The sequence below is a fragment of the Azolla caroliniana genome, unplaced genomic scaffold, assembly GCF_043228905.1.
Source record: "Azolla caroliniana isolate FFs.n. ecotype wild unplaced genomic scaffold, voAzoCaro1.0.p SCAF_6, whole genome shotgun sequence".
Taxonomy (NCBI): domain Eukaryota; kingdom Viridiplantae; phylum Streptophyta; class Polypodiopsida; order Salviniales; family Salviniaceae; genus Azolla; species Azolla caroliniana.
Genome location: NW_028230441.1, coordinates 7,096,687 through 7,119,377, shown reverse-complemented (window position 1 = coordinate 7,119,377; position 22,691 = coordinate 7,096,687). Strand labels below are relative to the sequence as shown.

Below are 22,691 nucleotides of genomic sequence, written 5' to 3'. Positions count from 1 at the left end.
GCCATTATGGGAAGAAACACCCATTTCAAAGTAAGGAAGCTCTCTTATTGCTTGTTCACCATATGGATCCATCGTGGTTTCTCTCTCTTTCGTAAATAATGGATTTCATTTCGTAAGGAAAAACACCACCATGACTAACTTACAACAAAACATAGAACTTCCTATGATCTAAATACTACTATGACGACGATTACGAACTTAGACCCACCCCTTCCGTCAATTCAACACAAGGCAAACCCCACATAAACAACAAGTCTCCTCATCAAAGCTCTAATGTTGTGCATCACATCAAACAAAATGTGAATAGAGTCAATTAAAAGCAATTGTGTGGATAGTGGACGTGGAGATGATGCGCTCTAATATGCATGGGTGTGTGGTTTGCTCATTTAGAATAGATGGTTTTGTGGTTTGATGCAACATATGTTACATAATGTATGAAGTGTCAATCCCCATCACTCTCCCAAGCCATGATACAATTACCTTCAAAGACCAAATATGACCTATGGAACATTTGAAAGAGCATGTTTCCATTGGTTTTGGTAGGTTATGAGGGTCTCTTAGTGGATGTTATGGAACAGTTGAAAGAACGTGATTCCATTGGTTTTGGCGAGGTTATGAGGGTTTGTTAGTGGTCATGGAGTTTTGTGAAGGAGAACATGAAGTGTACAGTCTCATGAAGAGTTGGGAAAAGTGGGACAAAATATGGGCATTAAAGAGAATTCAATGGGTTATGGTTCAAGTTATCCACTTTCTCTAACGACAAATATGACTTATGGGACGGGGCATGGTAAAATCTAGCCTAATGGATGTATCCTACCATGAGAGGCCATGAGAATCCAAAGACATAGAAAATGCGCACACAAACACACACATAAACAAAGAGAATATTGTGTGTACGTGCACATCTGTTAGCTTGTGTTGCCTGTTGTCAAGGTTATCTTTATCTTTACCGGAAGGGAAGGGGAGGTACTTACCTACAATAAAGGTTAATCATACAAGATATGGTTGGTTCAATTTTCTACTAATGAGTAGGAAGATGTAGTCAATATCTCAATGATTGCCTCAATGATGGTGGTGGTTAGGATGATATGCATGCATGAACGTGTATATGTATGTATGAATGGAGGCCAAATATGTATGCATGTATATCATGTATGATATATGGATGTTATGTATGTCATATATGTATGTATGCATGTGTGTATATCTTGTATGTTATGTATGCATGCATGCATGTATATCACGTTTGTTATGTATGTATGTATGTATGTATGTATGTATGTCATGTGTGTTATGTTATGCATGTCACATATGTATGCATGTATGTATGTATATCTTGTATTGCTATGTATGTATGTATATCATGTATGCTATGTATGTCATGTATGGACATATGCATATCATGTATGCTATGTATGTCATGTATGTATGCATATCATGTATGCTATGTATGCTATGTGTGTCATGTATGTATGCATATCATGTATGATATGTATGCTATGTATGTCATGTATGCATATCATGTATGCTATGTATGTCATGTGTGTTATGCTATGTTATGGTATGTATGTATGTAGAGTGATGTGATGTGATGGATGGTGAGGTCAACATATGTATAAGGAGGGAAGGAAGGCTTTGGTGATGGTAAGGTATGTGAGAGGAGGTAATCATCACTCCCATGGTGGGAGTAAACCCTATAGACCCATCACCATCATCATCATCATCATCATCATCATCATCATCATCCTCTCCTTCATCGTCACTGTGATACATATTGCAGAGCTCTTCAGAGAACCGTCCGATTTAGATCTGAAAATCACCCCCCTCCCTCCCCCCATAAGCGAATCCAGGTTTGCCTTCTAATCCACATCTTGTCTTTGTCTTCTACTCTCCTTTCTAGGGTTTTTCCTCTGTTTTTCTAGGGTTGCGTTACTCTCTGCCTTTCTTTGTTTGTAGGGTTTACACTCTTCTTCTACTTTCTAGAGTTTTCTCTGTTTCCCGAGTTTCTAGGGTTTAACCTGACGTTTCTCTAATTTCTAGTGTTTACTCTGTTTTTCTAGTTTGAACTGGTTATTCTGTTTCTATAAGCTCTGTTTTCCCTTTGGTTTACTGTGTTGCTCTCTAGATACTAATGTTTTCTCGTTCTCTAGCTTTTCGTGTTCACTCTGATTTTCTAGGTTTTAGGGTTTACACTACTTTTTTCTAATTTCTACTTTTTCTATTTTCTAGGGTTTGTTCGGTTTATTTCTACCTACGAGGATTTCAATCCTTTTTCGTATTCCTTCTATTTACTCTGTTTTCCTAGTTTATGGTGTTATCCTCTGTTTTTTAGTCGTTTCTAGAGTTTACTCTGGTTTATCTAGCTGTTATGACTTACTCTCTGTTTATTAGTTTCCAGCCTTTACTTAATTGTTGATTTTTCTGTATTTATCATGTTCTTTCTCGTTTATTAGGTTTACTCTGTTTTCTTAGTTTTAAGGCTTGCCCATTTTTTCTAGTAATCACTCTGCTTTGCTAATAATTCTCTGTTCTTCATTTACAGTGCTATTGTTTCTATAGTTTACACTGTTTAGGTTTTACTCTGTTTTATATTTACCAAGGTATTTTCTATGTTTTTACTATGATCCTCGAATTGCTTGTGTTTTTCTGTGACAGGGTTTTTTCATCTTTTTGAGGTTTTGCCCATGTTGTAGAGATTCCTGTGGCTTTGCATATGTGATAATAGTGTTTTAAGGTTAGTGGTAGGGTAGTTTAGTTAGGGTTTCACTTGTGCAACAATGGTGTTTTAGAGTCATATTTTCACCTGCATGGGTAGGGTATGGTAGAGCTTTAGGTTTTGTACATGTGTATTTTACAGCGTCATATATTTTGGCAATGGTATTTGAAGGCATTGTTTTTAGCTATTTACTAGTTTATTCTTTCTTTTTGTAAAGGTGCTATTGTGTGGTGTTATGCCTTGTTTTGCAATCATTTCTTTCTCCTTCCTTTGAAATTAAAAAGCAGCATTGTGCGTGTATGTGTGTGGGTGGCCTTGTGGATAGATGGCAGGCAATAACAACTACCGCCATGGTAGCCCTGATAGCCATCAATCTGATGATGACTCTGGTGGACATCATGGTGGGGGCCATGATAGCATCAAAGAACAAGACCGACTCCTACCCATCGCTAATGTTAGCCGAATCATGAAGAGAGCTTTACCTGCCAATGCCAAAATATCCAAAGATGCCAAAGAAACCCTCCAGGAATGTGTTTCTGAGTTCATAAGCTTCATCACCGGTGAGGCCTCAGATAAATGCCAGCGAGAAAAGAGGAAAACGGTGAATGGAGATGATCTCTTATGGGCAATGAGCACTCTTGGGTTTGAGGACTATATTGAGCCCCTTAAGTCGTATCTTCACAAATATCGAGAGTTTGAAGGAGAGAGATCAACAGGTGGTGGGAAAGGCGAGCAAATGGCTTCTGGGAAAGAAGGGGGTGGTTCCTCAAATGGAATGCATATGGTTCAAGCCCCGCCACCTGCAGGCTATATGTATCCTCAGCAACAGTATGTGCAATCCTCTCCTTATCAAATGGCCCCTTCTGGTGGTAGCCGTGGAGGAGGTGGCCCTGGTCCTCAAGGTCATGGTAGTTAGTAAAAATTCTCTCCTAGAAAATAGTATAAGAGCTTTGATGAGTTTATCTCACAATATGATACCATAGCTATGAGGAGGTTGGTATCAGAGAAGTGGGAGATTATTTGCGCAAAGAACAATCCTTTGTCTCGAATTGAATTGTGCCACATATCAGAGAGGAGGGAGCCTTTTAAGGTTAGATCTTTCATGGAATGTAATATAAATTTCTGAATTTGTTGTCATTTGCTGTTGTTGAGAATTACTCTGACCAAAGAGGCTTTGGGTATCAACTTTCTCTTCCTGTGTGCTGTTTCCATCTATTTTGCCTCTGAAAATGCTGCCAGTCACATGGGAGCATTGTAGTTCTGTGATATATGCTCTTAAGGATTCTACAATATCATGTATATGGAAGGGCTCTACTTCTTATATGTGAATGGCTTACCTTGAGACATACATAGTATTATGCGTAGCAATTCGAAACATGCTATGCATCTGGAATATGTTGATCACTTAGCTTGAGTTATATTCTGGCATCTAGAAATATATAACACCAGGTAACTCTTGTATGTGCATTTCTAACCTTGATGAAGAATGCCAGACTATAACTCTTGTGTGTGTATTTCTAACCTTAATAAAGAATATCTTCTTATTAGCATAATATTCTCTACTTCCCTGCTGGTAACTTATTGCTCTTTCGATAACATAGATAAAGGTAATGTGATTGTTCTTAATTTTCTATTTATGGTAATTGGATGTCTTTAAAATGTTCTTGTCTTGGATATTATTAGCATGCTATCCGTCTTCTGAGGTGGTACAAGGAATATAAACTATTGGTGCAAAAAGATATCCTATCTGATTTGTCAACATTCAATTCTGATTCTATCCATTTTCAACAATCTTGCTGGATTTTGAGATTACCAAAATTTCAAGTTTCATATCTAAGGAAAACGCTACGGGGTTAACTGCTTAATGATTTCTGCGAGATTTGAATAAATACGTAATGAGTCCAGAAATAAATTTGTTTTGTGAAGGGAGTTTGTGAATTCGGTTCATAGGAGCAAATAATCTGTTGGGTTGAGAATATTCATAGACCTTATTTCTTAGGACAGGAATTGAAGGTAACCAAAACTGCAATTTTGATTGCTACCTCTACATTTTGTTCACTTGTCAACCTCACTAGTAGTGACAATGTGTACTACATTTGATCAGCATGTCAAAGAGCTCAATGACCCCTTTTATACTCCATTCCTTGCAAATACAGGTCGTTACCCTTGTTGGACATGCTATATCACCTTGAAGTTTCTACAAATCCAACTGTTGAGGTTAGTTTGTTTAGAATAGATCTTTATCATCCATGAGGAGGCCAATTTTGACATATGGAACCAAATCAACATATCATCTTGTATGCGACTCCTTCCTAAGGAGGATTAGTACTCTGCAATAAAATTTGGACCATTTCTCAATTTGTGAATGTTTAATTCAACTTCAAGGGATTCAAGCAAACCAAAGCACAAGGTTGAAGCCATTTTGGACTCCAATGTTGTGCAAAACAAATTATATTACTTGGACGGTTAGGCTATACGCCAAATGATTGGATACGGCATAGCTCGTGTAGACGTATTTCACCATTGTTATCCTGACAAGCCAGATCCATTTTATGCATTGCAAATCGCAGAGATCATCCTCTGTAGTAGTGCCTACAAAAAGGAACATGAAGATTAGTTACACTTAAAGGCCTCCATGCCAACCAAGGTCTCTGACTCCTTGGTGCATCATACTTCTATTATCCTGAATGAAAGTTGGAGTGGTTCATTTTAATACCAAAGTTACGTTTGACTGAAAGTACAATGTAAAAAATTAGAATTATTGACTTTTATGTTTTCACATAATTCCATGAGATGTGTGGTGATGCCTACACACACAGGCACCCTACAATATCCCGGACTGTTGGATGAAATGTTCCAGAATTTAATCATGAACATCAATGCTAAATAGTATAATTGCATGTAATCACCAATTTCAAATTTGTGTGAAAAACGTGTATACCATGAAATGAGTAAATTCCCCGGGGCTACGGAATACTTCGATGATGAATCATGTCTGTCAATCATAATTTCAGCTGTAAAATTTACATACCTCTGCCATCCTTAAGAAATTTCATAAAGAAGCATATCAATCGCTGCACAAGTTAACATCCCAAAAACCATTTACCATTTAACTTTTCTCGACTCTATTTCATAGAACTTATATTCTGCTCTTGCAAGTCCCATGCTTCTTGACACGTGGTGAAAGTCCGTTTGTGCTTCATTTTGTCCTTCCAAAATGCTTGAAGACCCTCCTTCAGCTGGTGAGTTGCTTACAATATTTTTATCTGATCAAGCTATGCAGTTAACCAAGTTGTTTCCTGATCAAGCAAGAAAATATTTTTGCCTGTACGTACCCTGACTTGCCTAAGGTTGACACACAGTTAGGTCCTTGAGTTTCTTATGCACAGTTCAAATCCAGATCTTTTATTTCTGCCAGTTCATCAGATTATGGCCCCATTCCAGCTGCTTTTGTAATGAGTCTAGTATGGATCTGGATAGGGGTATAGGAACCCTTGGGCATGCCAATCTGATCCCCTTGATCAATAAATCAAATTTGTCCGAGGAGTTTTCCTTCACATTAATGAACGACTCATTTCAAACAAGTTACTCAACTTTTGCAACCTTTCACTTCCCCTTCACTTCTTTTTCATAACAAAAAATTGGCCAAACCACATGCAAAGCATTTTACCAATTTGAGATAAACTACTTCCATTTGCATAAAAAATCATGTACTATTTCCACACCTTTCACAAGGCATATTTCCACCTCATGGTTTCAACATTTTCAGCATCATTTTGCATTCCAACAGATGTAAATATATCAGCAATTAGGACGTAAGCTGAAGCACAACCACTGTCTACTTGTATTATTTGGTCAAAAGCAAGTATCCCAAGCTTCACGTTTCCCCATTTTCTACAAGCACTCAATAGTGCAAGCCAAACTGTAGAACAGTCAGACAAGGGCATTGCTTTAATCACTGACATTGCCTTCTCAAACTTCCCAGCACGTCCAAAAGCCACTATCATGCAAGTATGATGTTCTAATTTAGGAGTTAGACTATACTTTCTGCTCATGTCTCCAAAAAGAATTTGAGATTCTTCCAAGAGTCCACAGCGGCTGCATGCACTAAGGGCACTTATTAATGTGACCCCATCTGGAGAAAGCCCATCACTTTGCATCTGTTCTAAACAATTTAGTGCTTCATAACCTTGTCCTTGTTGGGCACACCCTGCAATTAGTGCATTCCAACAGGTCAAGTCACGTACACAAAGCTCTCTGAGTACTTCCCGTGCTTTAATAATAACCCCACATTTAGCATACATGTCTACCAAAGCATTACCAAGCATTGGATGCTTCTCTAATAAGCCCCTACTCTTAAGCTCATCATGAATTTCTTTGCCCTTGGCTATGGCTCCCATACTCCCACATGCCTTCAAGACGCAAATTATGGTGATCTCATCTGGAGAGTGCCCCTCACTTTGCATCTTTTCAAAACAGTTCAGTGCTTCATGGCCTTGCCCCTGTTGAGCATGTCCTGCAATTATTGAATTCCATGAGGCTACGTCTCGGGAAGGAATTTCATAGAGTAAATCTTGTGCTTTTGCAAGCATACCACACTTGGCATAGAAATCTACCAAAGCATTGCCCAGTACAATATCCTTGTCCAAAAAGCCCTTATTTAAAATGTCTTTGTGAATTTGTTTTCCCTTTTCTATGGCTTTTATGCTGCCACAGGCCTTCAATATGGAAGTGAGTGTTATTATATCTGGACAAAGACCCTCACTTTGCATCTCTTCAAAACAGTTCAATGCTTCTTCACCTTGCCCCTGCTGGGCATATTCTGCAATCAACGCAGACCATGAGACTACATCTCGACCAGGAAGCTCTTTAAGAACTTGTTTTGATTTCTCAAGCATACCCAATTCTGCATACATATTTATCAAGGCATTACCAAGTAAAATGTTTGTGTCTAGAGAACCTATATTAATAATCCTATTATGAATTTCCTTGCCTTTTGCTGTAGCTCCCATGTTACCACAGGCCTTCAAAATGCAAATGAAGGTGACAACATCAGGACAAATACTCTCATGTTGCATCCTTTCAAAACAGTTCAGTGCATCAATACCTTTCCCATATTCAATATGTCCAGCGATGAGTGCATTCCAGGAGACAACATCCCGCACAAGAAGTTCCTGGAATACTTCTTCTGCCTTTTCAAGCACACCACACTTGGCATACATATCCACCAATGCATTTCCAAATACTATATCTTCCTCATGGAAGCCCCAACAACCATGGATTCGTTTGCCTCTCTCTATCGCACCCCTACTGCCACATGCCCTCAAGATACAAACAAAGGTGATTGCATCTGGCAAGAGGCTCTCACTCTGCATACGTTCAAAGATATCCAATGCCTTGTAGCATTGACCACATTGTGCATACCCTGAAATAAGCACATTCCAGGAAACAACATCATGTAAAGGAAGCTCCATAAGCACAAGCTCTGCCTTTACAAGCATACCACATTTGGCATACATATCCACCAATGCGTTGCCAAGGACAGTATTCTCTCCGAGCATTCCTCTTCTCACAATCTCGTCATGAATTTGTTTGCCCTTGTGTATAGCTTTTGTGCTGCCACAAGCTTTCAAGATGGAAACGAAGGTGATGGCATCTGGAGATATTCCCTCATTTTGCATCTGATCGAAACAGTTTAATGCTTCCTCACATTGTCTCTGTTGGGTGTACCCTGCAATTAAAGCAGACCATGAAACAACATCTCGAACAGGAAGATTCAGAAGTGATTGCCGTGCCTTTTCAATCATGCCACATTTGGCATACATATCCACCACAGCAGTGCCAAGCACAATATCCTTCTCCAAAAGATGCCTACTTAAAACCTCATTGTGAATATGTTCTCCTTTTTCTAAAGCTCCAATACTCGCACAGGCCTTCAAGATGCAAGTGAAAGTGACCACATCTGGAGAAAGGCCCTCTTTTTGCATCTGTTCAAAACAATAGAGTGCTTCATTACCCTGCCCTTGTTGAGCATATCCTGAAATTAGTATAGACCAAGCGACTACATCCCGGACAGACTGCTCTTCGAGCACTTGTCTTGCTTCAGCCATCAGATCACACTTCACATACATATCCACCAACACAGTGCCAAGTACAATATCATTCTCTAACTGTCCCTTATTCACAATCTCCCCATGAATTTGTTTGCCCATTTCTATAGCTCCCGTATTACCACAAGCCTTAAGGATGCAAGTGAAAGTGACCACATCTGGAAAGAGGCCCTCGATTTGCATCTGTTCAAAACAACTGAATGCTGCATAACTTTGACCTTCCTGAGAATAGCCAGCTATAAGGGCATTCCACAATATTGTATCTCGACAAGAAACCTCTTCAAACACTTGTTGTGCCTTCGCAACCATCCCACATCTTGAGTACATACTGATCAAAGTGCTCGCTAGATAAGGGTTTTTTGCAAGTAAGCCTTTCTTAACAATATGAGCATGTAGTCTAGATCCTCCATGAAGATCCTTCTTCTTGGCACAAGCCTTGAGTGATGTGATAAAGGTGAAATCTTCCTTGAGATATCCAATGGTATGGCAATCCTTGAAGTCACCATGCCTAAATATCACAATTTTCCCACCCCTCCTGAAATGCTCTTCATGAATCCTGGAGGGATTACACCATTTCATCAAGATTCGACCCTAATCTACCATTTCCAGTAAACCACTTTTAAGAATATAAGCATGCTACATGCCGACAAGAACCAATCATCCTTGTAATATGGACTGCTATGTGTTCTTCTCTTCTTTTGTACTGGAGGGACGATACCATTTCTGCAAGATTTAAGTAAACCTCGTTGACCATTTCAAGTAAGCCACTCTTGTCATATGTGCTCAATTGTGATGTGCATTGCTATGCCTTGTGTTTCTTCGATCAACCATGATTGCAAATCTCAGTAATTCTGTCTTACGTGCTACCTTCTTTTGTTCATTAAAAGACTCTTCAAAGATATTGTCATTAGAGGGCATGCGAGATGGCTCTCCTGTTCCAATTTCCCCTTTTTGGAGGGTCTGCGTTAGGGTTGATGCAATTACATACATTTTATTGTTAAAGTTCCAAAATGTCAACATATCGATGGGGGAAAATTGTTGGAACAGGGGAGTTCTCCTGGGACATATTTTCTTGTTGATTTTTTATTCAGAATATTATCCAAAGTTCGCCATCTTCTTTCAACAGATAAAATCTATCACTAATAATTTGGGGTTGATAAGGCAGTATGTGGTAGACACTTGATCGGTAATGTCTCTCGATCTGTAGCCCTATCTAGCAATTAACAGAAGAGGAAAACTGTTGGAACAGTAGGGAGTAGTGTAAATCTTAACAAACCCATAAAACTACTAATTAAGTAATCAATTTGATCTCTTAAACCTCTTCAGATGTGAACAAGTTCCTAATCACAAAACTCAACTATTACGAGCAGTCTGAGAGTAATACAACTTTCATTATTTAACCCTAAAAATGACTCAATAAATAATCAATCCAATCTCTCACCATCGAGTTCCTTCTAAATCTTCATTTGTCTATTTTTGTTCGCTCCCTGGATTCAAACTCACAATCTCTTCTTCTTCTTCTTCTTCTAAACGTGTATCATGTAGTGATAAAAATTATGGACATATTCTTATTATCATCATTCCTTTAATCTCCAGATATTCATATGGTTTCTGGAATTCTCTTGCATAAAATGGGATCCCCATTCAAGAGATAGATAAGAAGATTATAATAAAACTCATTTGGAGCTCTCAAATAAATAAAACTATGGGCAATATCATAAATAATAGTGAGGTTTGAGAAAATGTCATGAAAAAGGAGAGTAATCAATGTATTTCAAAATGAACGATACACCAACAATTTTATATATAGTTCATGCTTTGCCATTGGTTTGGGGCCAGCATATCAAGCGGCTATGTATCATTCAATCTCTGTTATGGTTTATGAACCACATTGTGGTGCATTTTCATTTTGAATCCTTACATGTTGAATATCCAAAAGGGTAAGATCAAGTCACCAGCATTTCCTCTTAACCAAGAACTTATGAAGGGGAACTTTACAATAGAACATGTCGTTGTTCCGATATACCAATGATATCAACCTTTCTCAAGCAATGCACAAATTTAGGCTTTCCTTCATGCTTCCTCTCTCTCTTATGACATTGGGTCCCCCTCGTTTGTTGCCCTTATAATGCTACCAACATATGTTTTAGTGCATATTGTCCAAACTTTCCAACCCGTAAATATTGCTAGGGCTATATGTGAGCAATTTTCCATTCAGCAAACCTATCGTTATCAACACCTTGTAAATGTGGTAACTCAAGTGTGAAGTGCATGATATCAACCTTTAAGAAAGATAAAATAAAAGAGCAATTTTTGGGGCTCTCCTAATGCTATCTTTTCATACTTCCTAATCTTTTGAGGAGGATTATGCACACATCTGGGGGGAAGTCAACACAATGTATCACCATGTATATTATACAATATGTTGCATTGCAACATAACCAAGCTCTAGTACAAGTATTTTGGAGTAAGTTATATAAATATCTCCACAATTCGTTTGTCTTAAATGTTTCGATATGACCATGTTTGGGTAAAGACACCATCTTTATTATCACCATCCTTAAGGTAGCCACACATTAGCAAGACCAATTAAAGCATTTACAGACTGAAATTAATCCCATACATGGTTGAGCATGCTTATATGACTTTAAGGTATGTCCTCATACAAATGATGAACAGCATTTTAGAACAAAGAGTTAAAATGCCACTTCATATTATGTACATAAACGGGTCAACAACCTTCACAGTTTTATATATTGATTTCCAGAAAACCATATTTTGGTTACTTTGTGAGGATTTACCCTAGCCGCTTCAATAGATCACCTCATTGCCAAAGTTCATAAAGGATCCTTCCTTGTGTGAACTCAGAGCTTGTGCCACCAAGGTAATGCATACATCTCTATTTCACATCTCAACTCTACATTCATTAGCTTACAGCAATAAATGAGGATCGAGGTTGTTTTGAACTTACATGACCCCTTGAATACACATTCGCTTTCATACATGTAAGCTACATGTGGAAAACAAACACGGTTCAGAAAAACCATAGGCAAGTGGGAAAAATGCATACAAACTATCCTTCAATATTTGCCATATTCAGTCATCACCTTTGCCCAGTGAACAAATGCTCAGTATTACATTCAGCCGCATAGAGAGAACAACCCAAGTTTCTATCGTTCCTCCTCAGACCCTGTGAAAACTCGACCATTTACAGCCACACAGAAAATGCTATACAATATCGTATATCAAGATTAAACCTTTTTGCATATGTTAAATGCTTATACATGTTAATAAGAAGTTACACACCAGAACATAACCAAGAGCAAAAACCTTATAACCAGCCAACTTAAAAGACTATGGAATGCAGGAGGGTATATAAACACACTCATATCAACATGGAGAAGTATTGGAGAGGTCTATGAACATACGGATATTGACCTCGGCAATCTTCCCTTTGGATCGGTCAACCAGACTGGATTCCATTGGAGTAATTGATTGTACACTGATCGGTTGCACTATAAGTCTCCCACCGCCATTTTCTGAACTGCATTTCACATCTATACCCAGTTTATCTTCACTAGCAGTTTGAGTGGTAGAAGACGAGCTATTTGAATCTTCTATTGCCTTCGGGGCTTCAAGCAAACATCTTGCCTTAAATGAATCAGCTATCCTTGAGCTATGACTTCCAGAAGTATGTATTCCAGCCCCTGCGCCTGATCCGGTAAGAGATTGTAAAGAAAGAGTTGTGCTGGGTAGCTTTGCTATTTGATTTGAAGTAACAGCACCAGAGCTCAAATCATGATGTGGCCTTTTGCTCCCAATCCGTGCAATCATTTGTGGTTGCCTCACTCCCTCTTTCTTCTCTTGGAGATCATCTGCATGTGCATCTTTAGCCACAAAACTAGCTGATATGTCTTGTCCCCCTTCATAACTGTCTGCATCTTTTGGTCTTTGCAGAGTGAAATCCCTACTTCCCGGTTTTCCAGTCTTCTCTTGTACTGTCAAGCAAGTCTCAGGATTTTTGCAAGAGTATCTCGGCTGCAACAGCGTCGACTTGCTTGAGTTGTTGAAATATCGAAATTTCACAAATGCATTACTATTGCAATGAGGGCACGGAGGGCAATAGCTCTTGTAGTGGCATAACAACTTCTTTTGCATTCGCTCATCAATGGTTGCGAGGCTAATCCCTTCAGGTAGCTTCCGAGTGGCCACGATGTAATCAAACATAGCTTGGTTATCAATCAATATTTGATCATCAAACTTGAGAGAGCTATTAGTGACATACGACTTTGAAGGTTTTACCAAACCCCCTGCCCCCGGCTTCATGGTAGTGTGAACATCTATTCGAGAACGAGCCATTGTATCCTCAGAGGCCTCCTCAGATGATGTCACCATGTTGTCAGGAATTGAAGATTCATTTGCTCGGGCTTGAATAAGGGCGAGCCCCGTATTCTTAAACTGAGGAGACTCATGGATCCTTTCCGGAACTTTCTTCATGATATGTTGTTGTGTAGGACTGGTGGTTCGTGTTATAGCATACTCTTCCCTTGCATTCAGTTTGATGGGTTGCTGCCCGATGCAAGGTGATGCTGAGTTATCAGATATAACTCGATGTTCAGTGGCTTGTGTCATTGCTCTAAGTAAAGGAGCTTTCATTATGGATGTTTCGGAGGAGACATCCATAGGAGTCACCTTCATAGAACGAAGTTGAGATGGCTTGATCATGAATGAGTTCTCGGTTGATTGGAATGCATTATCCGTGATATGTGAAGACGGATGTTTTCCGAATGATAGCCTCTCCACTGAATAATTCTGCAAAGCATGTGGCATTTCAAAAAGAAGTGGGTTACCTTGCTGAATGGCCCGGAAGCACGTCAGACAGCTCTTCTTGTGTTTCCTTGAGCTTTCGGGAAGATTCCTCGTGGAATCTCTGGGGCGCCAATGAGGATTAGTGGATCGGAATATTTGGAGAATCTCCGGGCCAAGTACACAAGCAGGAATCAAGACGTGCTGGAGATCCTCTTCATCACAATCATCGTCTTCTTCTTCTTCTTCTTCTTCTTGGAAATATGGAGAGGATGATGAATTTGGGTCATCAGATCGAAAGAAGGAAGAGGAGGAGTCTGGGCCATCCAATCTCATGACTCCAAAATGATCTTGTCTCGACATCTTCAACACTCCTTTGCCGTTTCTACCATAGAAATATAAATGTGAAAAACGAATGTGTAAGAAAAGCAAATGAGAGTAATATACCTTTTAACAGGAAAGCAGGAAAGACATGGAAAGCAGAACAAGAAAAGGCAGAGAGCCCTGTTCAACGGATGGTGCCTAATTTTCTGCAGAGGAAAGAAAAGCTAAACGATCGAAACAAAGACAATTTAGACATAATGTTTTGAAATCCCAGAGCTTCCAGTTAATACCTTGGATCTTCGCAAAGGAGGTCGTCTTCTATAAGGTTTTGCAGGGGCCTTTGATTCGCATATAGCTCTTCGGGGTTCCGCGAGGAGGGAAAAAAGAAAGAAAGAAAGAACGAATCTTACTCGGGGGGATGGAGCGGCAGGAGAGGAGAGGTAAAGAAACGCAGAAACGCCAAAAAAAATTGTGCTCTGGTACGAGGTTTAGGGTTAGGGTTAGGGTTAGGGTTAGGGTTAGAAAGAGAAAGGAAGAAGCTTCTCGAGCAGGATAAAGCCGCAAGAAGCCGACGAAACGGGGAAACGGAGAAACGCAGAAGCAGAGGCAGAAGAAGGAAATGCTTTTCTTGTTTTTTTTTTTTTGGGGGGTTTTTTGTTTTTATAAACATTTTCTGGAAGAGAAAAAACGCAAAAAGAAAAAGGAAGGAAGGCCAGATATGTAAATATGAAAAACTATGGAAATATATATATATATATATATATATTAAATATTAAGTGAAATGGATGATGATGACAAAATATGAATTTTGAGTAAATAAATATGTAAAGACGTGGGATGAATTAATACTAATTCATTAATTAATTAATTAAAAAGGGCAAAAAATAAAATAAAATTCAAGCAATCTTCCTCTTCTTCTTCTTCTTCTTCGAAGCTTTTCTAAAAACGCAAAAACGCACCTTTTTTGCTTGAGTTGCGTTTTTTTTTCTACATACCCAACACGTTTCAGTTCCTACCCAACTCAACTCTCTCTCTCTCTCTCTCTCTCTCTCTCTCTCTCTCTCTATGTTGCCCAATATCACAAATATGGCCTCCATTCGTAAGTTGTTTTATATGCCCTCCGAAACACAATTCCTTCGACTATACTATACGATCATGCCGATGTGCTTTTTGTAGATATGTCCTGTCAGATCCAACTCATGCCGATGTGCTTTTGTAGATATATGTCTTGTCAGTTCCAACACGATTGTTACCGTCAAACGCCTCTCCACCTGCACAAACATGCATAAAAGAGGCTAACTTTGAACACTCACATAAAGCCAATATGGACAAGCTCACCCCTCGACCTGGGAAACATACGAAATTTGAGCTAACCATTGCCCCCCCCCCCCCCCCCCCGACCATAAAGCCAATATAATCACGGGATTAGGAGTCGAGAACGACTCGGCTAATGCCTTATTTGAGTTGTTAAACCATTTTTTAACACTTTGCGCAGTTCAGTTCGACATTGTTCAAGCTTGAGCTTCCTTAATCGGTTTGAGCTCAATTTGGGATGGCTCAAGTCAATCCTAACCATTCTGAGCAAATTGTTTCCCAAGCCGGCTTAATTAGTTTGGCTAACCCGATTTAGGAACTAGTTCAGTTCAAGTTTGAAAACTCCTTAACTAGTTGGTTTGGACAAGGCCAAACTTGTCAAGTTGAAACCGAACCGTTGTTGATTCCTACATGAGATACCACAACAACAAATTAGATGGTCAAAACAATTTTCGGAAAGGTTTGGATCCCCTTTGCAACCCCTATGCATCAATATGGATTATATTGTATATAATATACCCTTGAGCCTACCCCTTAATTATCATTGTTGAAGTTAGGTACCAAAATATATTATTGTCCTCCAACCACATGTATATTTTAGACTAGTTTTCAGATGTAGCTTGATACATATACATTATATCCATCTTAAGGAAACGAGATTAAGTGTGTTATTAACAAGGGGACAACATATGAACATGCATGGAATTTAGAGTATGGGTTGACCCATTAAGAAACAAAATGGATATAAACATATATGAAAATAATTTTTCACATCATTTTTCACGTCATTGTTCACACCTTGCCAAATACTTAAAAATATTTTACCTTTATGTAACAAGGTGGAGACGAGATATTTCTTGTTGGTAAGTGGTTTCATGTTGAAATATAATATTTATGTTATGCTCAGGGATGCGATTGGCGACAAACTATTTTCTTGATCTACATGAAGACAACAAAGCCAAGGGAGTATCTTGGAAATGAAAATGATAAAGATGTTGATGTAACAACTTCTTAGGTTTATTGATGTTGTAAAGTAGAAAGGTATTTAGGTTATCAACTCAACATGTTGGCTAATGTATCTATTTTTTGGTTGTGAGTCGATGGATTCAAGCTCACAAATGTATGTATTGTTACATAACTTTTTTTTCTTTTTTCCTTTTTTTTCCCGGAGAATATCCTTTCATTAGTTATGAACAATTATTACAATAAAGCTGACCTACCATCAAGCTACCATTGATATGTTGCATTCTTCCTTAGGTCCCATCCCTCAAGGATAAATAGTATGAACACTCCACCACTCCTTAACCAAGTTATGTGATTGGTGGTAGGAACAACCATACTGGTGGTGCTAAGCGCCAATTGGGTCTAGAATTTTGAAATGTCTTGAATTTGCGGACGATGTCAAGATTACGATGCGGAGGAAGATGACAGTATATGTAGAGCAACGATACAACCAGAGATCTTGCAATATGCTACATTCTCTAAAATAAGGATCCTTGCTTATGACAGATCTAAGTGGATCATTGATCCACAAGTTGATGTAGTCAAGGAGCATTGGAAATTGAGAGTTTTTGAAAAGAAACCTTTGATAAGGTTGCAATGGGATCCGAGAGAAATTTGGTGGAAAGATTTGTTTGATCGTGCGGAAAAAAGATGTGGTTTTTTTCAATACTCAGTTAAGATTGGAAGATAGATTTTGGCAGCTCAACGCAAGACTACACCACGAGCTAGTCAAATTTGGACCCATCAAGGGATCACATCTGAATTCCTAGCAAAGTTTTTGAGAACATTATGGAAAAGGAAGAAAGATATGAAAATAAATGTCTTCCAATGGCTAGTAATACATAGAGCATTACCAGTTGGCCAGTGGCTACAACAATCAGTTGGGTCGACCGCATGCATCTATTGTAGTTGTCAGATGGAGACATTGAAACATTACTTGTGGGAATGTCATGCTGCACAGCAAGTTTGGAGATGAGTGTTTCGAGTTCTAGCCTTTATGTTTAGGGATTGCAGTTTTTCGTGGGGTATGGTTGTATGGGCTACAGTGACACAAATGATGTGGCCATATGAGGCATGTCCAAATGACACGATTATTAGAATTCAAAGAGGAATGATAATGGTGGTGCAACGAAGTCATATGGAAGCTCCTTACATGTTAAAGGCAATGCAAGAAGTATGGGAGCTACTATGCACCACCACAATGTGGTTTTATTTGGACTGCTAGGTGTTCTAAGGTGTTTGGTAATACTACTGTTCAGCCAGTGGAAAGTGTAGGGAATGTTTGGATGGAGATGGTGCATACCTTGAAAGGGCAGTATGAGGATATTAAAGGTGAGACAGATGTTGCAGTGTTGCAACACCTCGAATTTACTGCCTATTGGAAGAAGGCCCCGTTTCTCACATAACTTGTTTTTCTTAATTCTATCATTGACATATTGAGGTCATCCCAGGGTTTCACTTTCTCTATGGTTACTTTAAACTTGAAGATCATTTAACATTCCTAAATTCAGATCAATTTCAAGTAGATTGAGTCAATACATTACTCCACTAACTGCTACAAAGCTAAAATGACCCAATGAAACCAACTTCCAAGAGCTTACAAACATGATTGTGAAATTTGCAAAATCACCATATGATAGAATGCATGAGATGTGCAACCCCCAACCTTTGTCAATATCATATTCCTTACTTTTCTATTAACTACTAAAAGGTCATTAGCTTAAGGAACTTAATTATTCAATTTGGTTTGGAACATTATAGGTTGATCTCGAGTTACTCACAAAGGGTGTGAAGGCATAAGCATGAAAGTGGTTTTTAATTATTGGTTAGCTCATGCCATGAAGACAATGATTATTATGAACATATGCAAAGAAGGCATGGTAAACACCCTTCAAATAAGAGTAACAATCTTCAAAAAGTTAGTGTTAGAACTTAGTACATGTGCATGACAGAAATTGTTTTCATGTATGATCTGGTCCTAATTGTTCGAGTATACATTATTGCAATAATAACGAATAGCGTATGATCCCAAAATTGTCTCATATTAAACTTGTATTCTCGTTTAAAATATAATACATAATTACATTGATTGTAACATTAACTTGCTTTGCATGTTCATAATATGCGTTTATTAACGTAAAAATGTAGGCCGATATATGGAAACCAATGCAAAAAGTAGCAGTATTGGTCATGGAGGTTCCATAACAATATATTGTTCCTAATGATGAAAGATAGGATAGAGCGAGCAAGAGATAATTATTAATGATATCTTATCGTGAATGGGGACTAAGTTCTAACAAACATGTCGGAGAGCAACTTTGAAATGGTACAAAGCAAAAAGGTGATGGAAAACTAAGCTCTTTCCTCTTTTGGCACTATAGTCGACTAGGATGTCTTTGTTGTTTGGTTCTTGAAAACTAGATCATGTGACAATGCTTTGTTTTGATTCTGTTTGTTTCTGATCTTATGAGGCAACATTGGTCATGCATTCGCTCTCTTCCCCCCGCCCCCGAACCTCCCTAGTAGTATTAATACTAGATGATAGGTTTCGTGGGGTGGGCGATGTCGGGGTCACCATTATTCCCTTTCGGAACCAAATGATAACACATCTCAAGTGACCGTCTAGAATGCCTCATGGTAATACATACCATACATACACATATACATAAATACATACATAGGATACAATACCCACATATACATACATACATACATACCTTACAATGCATACATAGGCACACGTGGGTTGGGTTATCGACGCTTGAGCTGGACAGAGACAGAGACAGAGACAGAGACAGAGACAGAGACAGAGACAGAGACAGGCGTATATATGTATGTATGTACAGAGAAAACGCCATCGCCAAATGTATGTACCAGTTGCACGAAGGAATCTCCCTTTCTGTTTTTCCTGAGAAGAAACACCATGACCCCATCGCCTCCTCCTCCTCCTCCTCCTCCTCCTTCTTCTCCTCCTCCTCCTCCTCCTCCTTCTCCACGCCAAGGTAATCTGTGTTTTGTCTGTCTGTCTGTCTCCCTCTCTCTCGTTTCCCATCTCTGAATACTGATAACAAAACAACAGGTTTCATCATATCATCTTCATTATAATCTCTCTCTCTCTCTCTCACACACACACACACACACACACAAACAAACACACAGAATTGGAATCAGACATATGACCACCGGGGACTCAACAATAAGGGCACAGATTTCACGATCATCCTCTCTGAGCAGAAATCTGTTTCTTTCTCCTTTTTTTTCCAAATTACGTATATTCCATTTTGCAGCAATTAAATCTGTCACCTCTCGCAGCTAAATCTGTTTATTTAAGATCCCCGCCCCCCCTTTTTTTATTGCAGGTGCTTACATTCCTTCATATATCGAGTCGGTCATCTCTCGCAGCTCAAGGCCGATTTATGGTGAAGTTCTGCATCCTGAAAATCCTAAATTTGTTTCCTTGATTATTCTGTTTTCGGATTCTTTTTTGATCTGAAACTCGCATCCATATTTCATTTTTCCATCTCTGATACTTCCTTGATCAGTTCTACTTGTTAAATGTTCGGTTTATGCATAGAAAAAGTCAACTCAATTGTTTTTAGAGGAGCCTGTAAAGTTTTGCACCATGTAATCCCTAATATTTTCCTATGTCTCCTTTTTCAATCCATCTGTAATCTGAAAGTTATAGAAAAATTACAGACTAATTGTCACTACAGCAACTTTAAATTTCCTTCAGTACAGAAAGCTACGAGGTTCTCCCTTGCCATTGTCATGTTCATGCGGCTGAAACTTTACTAGTTTTCCCTTGTGCCTGAAAGCTGCCCAACTCATAAAAAACTTGAAAGCGTTCCCACATAAAGAAACTGTGATTTCCTCCAAAGAAGGCAGGTTTTCCTCTCTTAATCTTATCCAGAAAGAGAACTATGATTTCCTTTATAACAATCTCTGTATTCTGCTAGAAGGAAACTGTGATTGTACTCTGTTAATCTTGTTGCTATACACAAAGACGTGTTTTTCCCTTGGTAATTGTAGTTTGAAGACTAAGAAAATTATCTCTTTCTTTGCATCAATCTTTGTGATATGCCAAGGTAATTGTGATTTACTGTTAATGTTTGAGAGACACAAGGAAAAAATCTTGTTGATATGACCACTACAGGGATAAGTATTTGCTTCATGTTTTGATCTTAGTGTTATGAGCAGAAAAACAATGAATTCACTGCTTTAAGACTTAAGCTTAACATAGAAAACCATTGTTTTTCTGTCTTCCATGTACTATTTGCGGCTTTGATCAGGATTAAAGAATTATGATTTCTTTGTGTGATATTCTCAGCATCGAAGACTGATGTTTTTGTCTTCTTTTGAGAAACATTCTTAGCCATATCTGGGACTGTGCTTTGATGAGGATGGCTTTCCTTCGGTTAGCTCATATTTTTTTTTAAACTTGATTTCCATCTGTAATTTTTTGCTAGTCTAATTTGAAGAAAATATATATTTGTAAGGAAGGAATTAAGACACACTGATGTGGCCTGATTTGGATGTCTGCTGACATTTAGATGAGCCCTCAAATTTGGATTGACTCCTAACCTGTAGACAAGCCCTGATTTAGAAGATTTGTTGCCCTGGAACATAGATGACTTGTTGCGCGAATACTTAGAAGACACACCTATAGTCACCAGGAAATCACATTCGCTTTGTTATCGAGGACTCCAAATCGATTCCATAGGTTCTGCACCTCAACATGGCCAATTACAAACTTTGGTAAATAATCCTTCCCACTATGTTGCAAGGTGAAAATTTAGTGGACAAGATAGACTTATTTTTTTGCTCAACAACACAAGTTGGTGAAGGCACCATGGGGCCACAAACCATACAAAGGAAAGTGGTAGCCAGTCATCAGCAGTTTAGACACCGACATAAGGCCCTAGACATGAAACTGAAATTAGGTTTATAGACAGGGATATAGAAAAAGAGGATTCAATCAACTATCCAAAGGAAAGCTCTCAACGAAGGAAGGTAACTCAGCCCCTCCAACTCGGTTTGGATTTGGAGAAGAGAATGGTTGTCACAGCTGAAAATTGTAGATTTAGAGGTAGCTAAGGTTAGGCAAGCCTCGTCTACCTTTTGCCAGCACTGCCACTTGAGCTACACACACCGCTATCAGAAGGAACCGGTAATCTCAGGAATGAAATGGTGAACCAACACTTGGGATAACATAGTAGCAATCCACCTCTTCCTAGACCCCCGAGGGAATGCACACACACAACATACACCAGGAGTACTTTCCTAGGGATTGCAAAGCTCTTTGCAGAAAGGTAAGATTGGTGTCTTTTGGTTCATGAAATGCATGATTAGGCATTGTTACTTTTAAGTTCTTCGAGCCTACATAGAGGAAAATCTGAAAAATAGGTTCATTCAACATTCGAAATCTCCAGCCGGCTGTCCAAATTTGTTTCTCTCACTCTCTCCAGTTTATTTGTAGAGGTTGATTACTTTTTACAGCTGCAAATAAGAGGTAATGCATTGCGTTAGCTCTTTCTTTCTTTGCAATGTATTCTTTGGTTACTAAACCTGTGTTGCCATTTAGTCAAGGAAAGCTATTTGAAGCAGTTATTAGCATTGTAATTGTTTTTAATATGTGCAGGACGTCTATGTTTCTAGTCATTTTCATGCTTCCTCTAGTTGATTTCCACCAATTAAAATTTATTTCTACTTTTGCAAATAAGAGGCAATGCACCATACTTGCGATTCATGCATAAATTGTAATTATTTATTTTTACTAATCTTTCATCCATCACCAATACATCTCGTTGTGAACTTTTCTCGTTTCTTTGTCCAGAAAGCAATAGCTGGAGTGATACAGGCGCGATACCTTTCCTGGTAGCATACGGATCTGTGATGCTTTTCTTTGTTCTCGGATCGTTGATTTACTGTGTGATTCGAATAAACAAGATCAGACGGTTGCCCTAAATAAAACCAACCCTATTCCCATGCTTTTTGTTGGTCTCCTAGTGCCACAGGTCAAAACCAGTCTTGACCTAAAGGTTAATTACAGGTTAACATTAATGAAAAAAGAAACACAGAAATTACTTGTACATGAAGAGATCAAAATGAAATACATACAAACTGTAGTCATGTATCTTGTACCATCATCAACGTTTTCACCATCTTAATGAAAAGATTACTTGTTATTCATGGAATCCTTTTGTCAGATGTCCCATTTTACCTCAGGATGCAACTATGCAAGAAACAAAATTAGGCGATAATCCACCTTTATGCGATTCTTTGGATTACTGTACTCTAGGTGTAATCCATTTTGTATTATTTATTGCCAGTGTGTTATGGATTGGCCCACTTTCTATGATGTATATGTATACTTATCAAAGTAAATACATGATAAACACCTAATACCAAGGTTGCATACT

At 38.6% G+C, this 22,691-nt stretch overlaps 3 protein-coding genes and 1 pseudogene across 8 annotated transcripts; 2 read left to right on the top strand and 2 right to left on the bottom strand.

Moving 5' to 3' along the window:
* The first annotated feature begins 1,669 nt into the window (after positions 1–1,669).
* On the top strand, positions 1,670–3,851 carry LOC147862913 (nuclear transcription factor Y subunit B-1 pseudogene; annotated as a pseudogene).
* Positions 3,852–6,409: 2,558 nt separating this feature from the next.
* LOC147862912 (pentatricopeptide repeat-containing protein At2g33680-like) lies at positions 6,410–10,348 on the bottom strand. The gene has a single exon (XM_087321570.1). The coding sequence runs from the start codon at positions 9,403–9,405 to the stop codon at positions 6,445–6,447; it is 2,961 nt and encodes a 986-aa protein (XP_087177696.1). The 5' UTR covers positions 9,406–10,348; the 3' UTR covers positions 6,410–6,444.
* A 1,175-nt stretch (positions 10,349–11,523) lies between these two features.
* On the bottom strand, positions 11,524–14,553 carry LOC147862911 (uncharacterized). 5 transcript variants are annotated; one of them, XR_015529953.1, is made up of 4 exons: positions 14,267–14,340; positions 12,212–14,049; positions 11,934–12,016; positions 11,524–11,836 (listed from the first exon to the last, which is right to left on the bottom strand). XR_015529953.1 is itself a non-coding variant. In XM_087321387.1 (4 exons), the coding sequence occupies exons 2-4, from the start codon at positions 13,993–13,995 to the stop codon at positions 11,824–11,826; spliced, it is 1,827 nt and encodes a 608-aa protein (XP_087177513.1). In that variant the 5' UTR covers positions 13,996–14,162; positions 14,247–14,553; the 3' UTR covers positions 11,524–11,823. The 5 variants fall into 5 exon arrangements, 3 of the variants coding, with proteins under 3 accessions (XP_087177513.1, XP_087177512.1, XP_087177514.1); XR_015529954.1 differs by having other exon boundaries at positions 12,255–14,049; XM_087321387.1 differs by having other exon boundaries at positions 12,265–14,162; positions 14,247–14,553.
* Positions 14,554–19,132: 4,579 nt separating this feature from the next.
* On the top strand, positions 19,133–22,466 carry LOC147862910 (uncharacterized). Of its 2 annotated transcripts, XM_087320845.1 has the most exons (5): positions 19,133–19,274; positions 19,632–19,691; positions 21,221–21,358; positions 21,769–21,781; positions 22,106–22,466. In XM_087320845.1, exons 1-5 carry the CDS (start codon positions 19,196–19,198, stop codon positions 22,113–22,115), a joined length of 300 nt encoding a protein of 99 aa, XP_087176971.1. In that variant the 5' UTR covers positions 19,133–19,195; the 3' UTR covers positions 22,116–22,466. The 2 variants fall into 2 exon arrangements, with proteins under 2 accessions (XP_087176971.1, XP_087176972.1); XM_087320846.1 differs by lacking the exons at positions 21,221–21,358; positions 21,769–21,781 and having other exon boundaries at positions 19,135–19,274.
* The last annotated feature ends 225 nt before the right edge of the window (positions 22,467–22,691 follow it).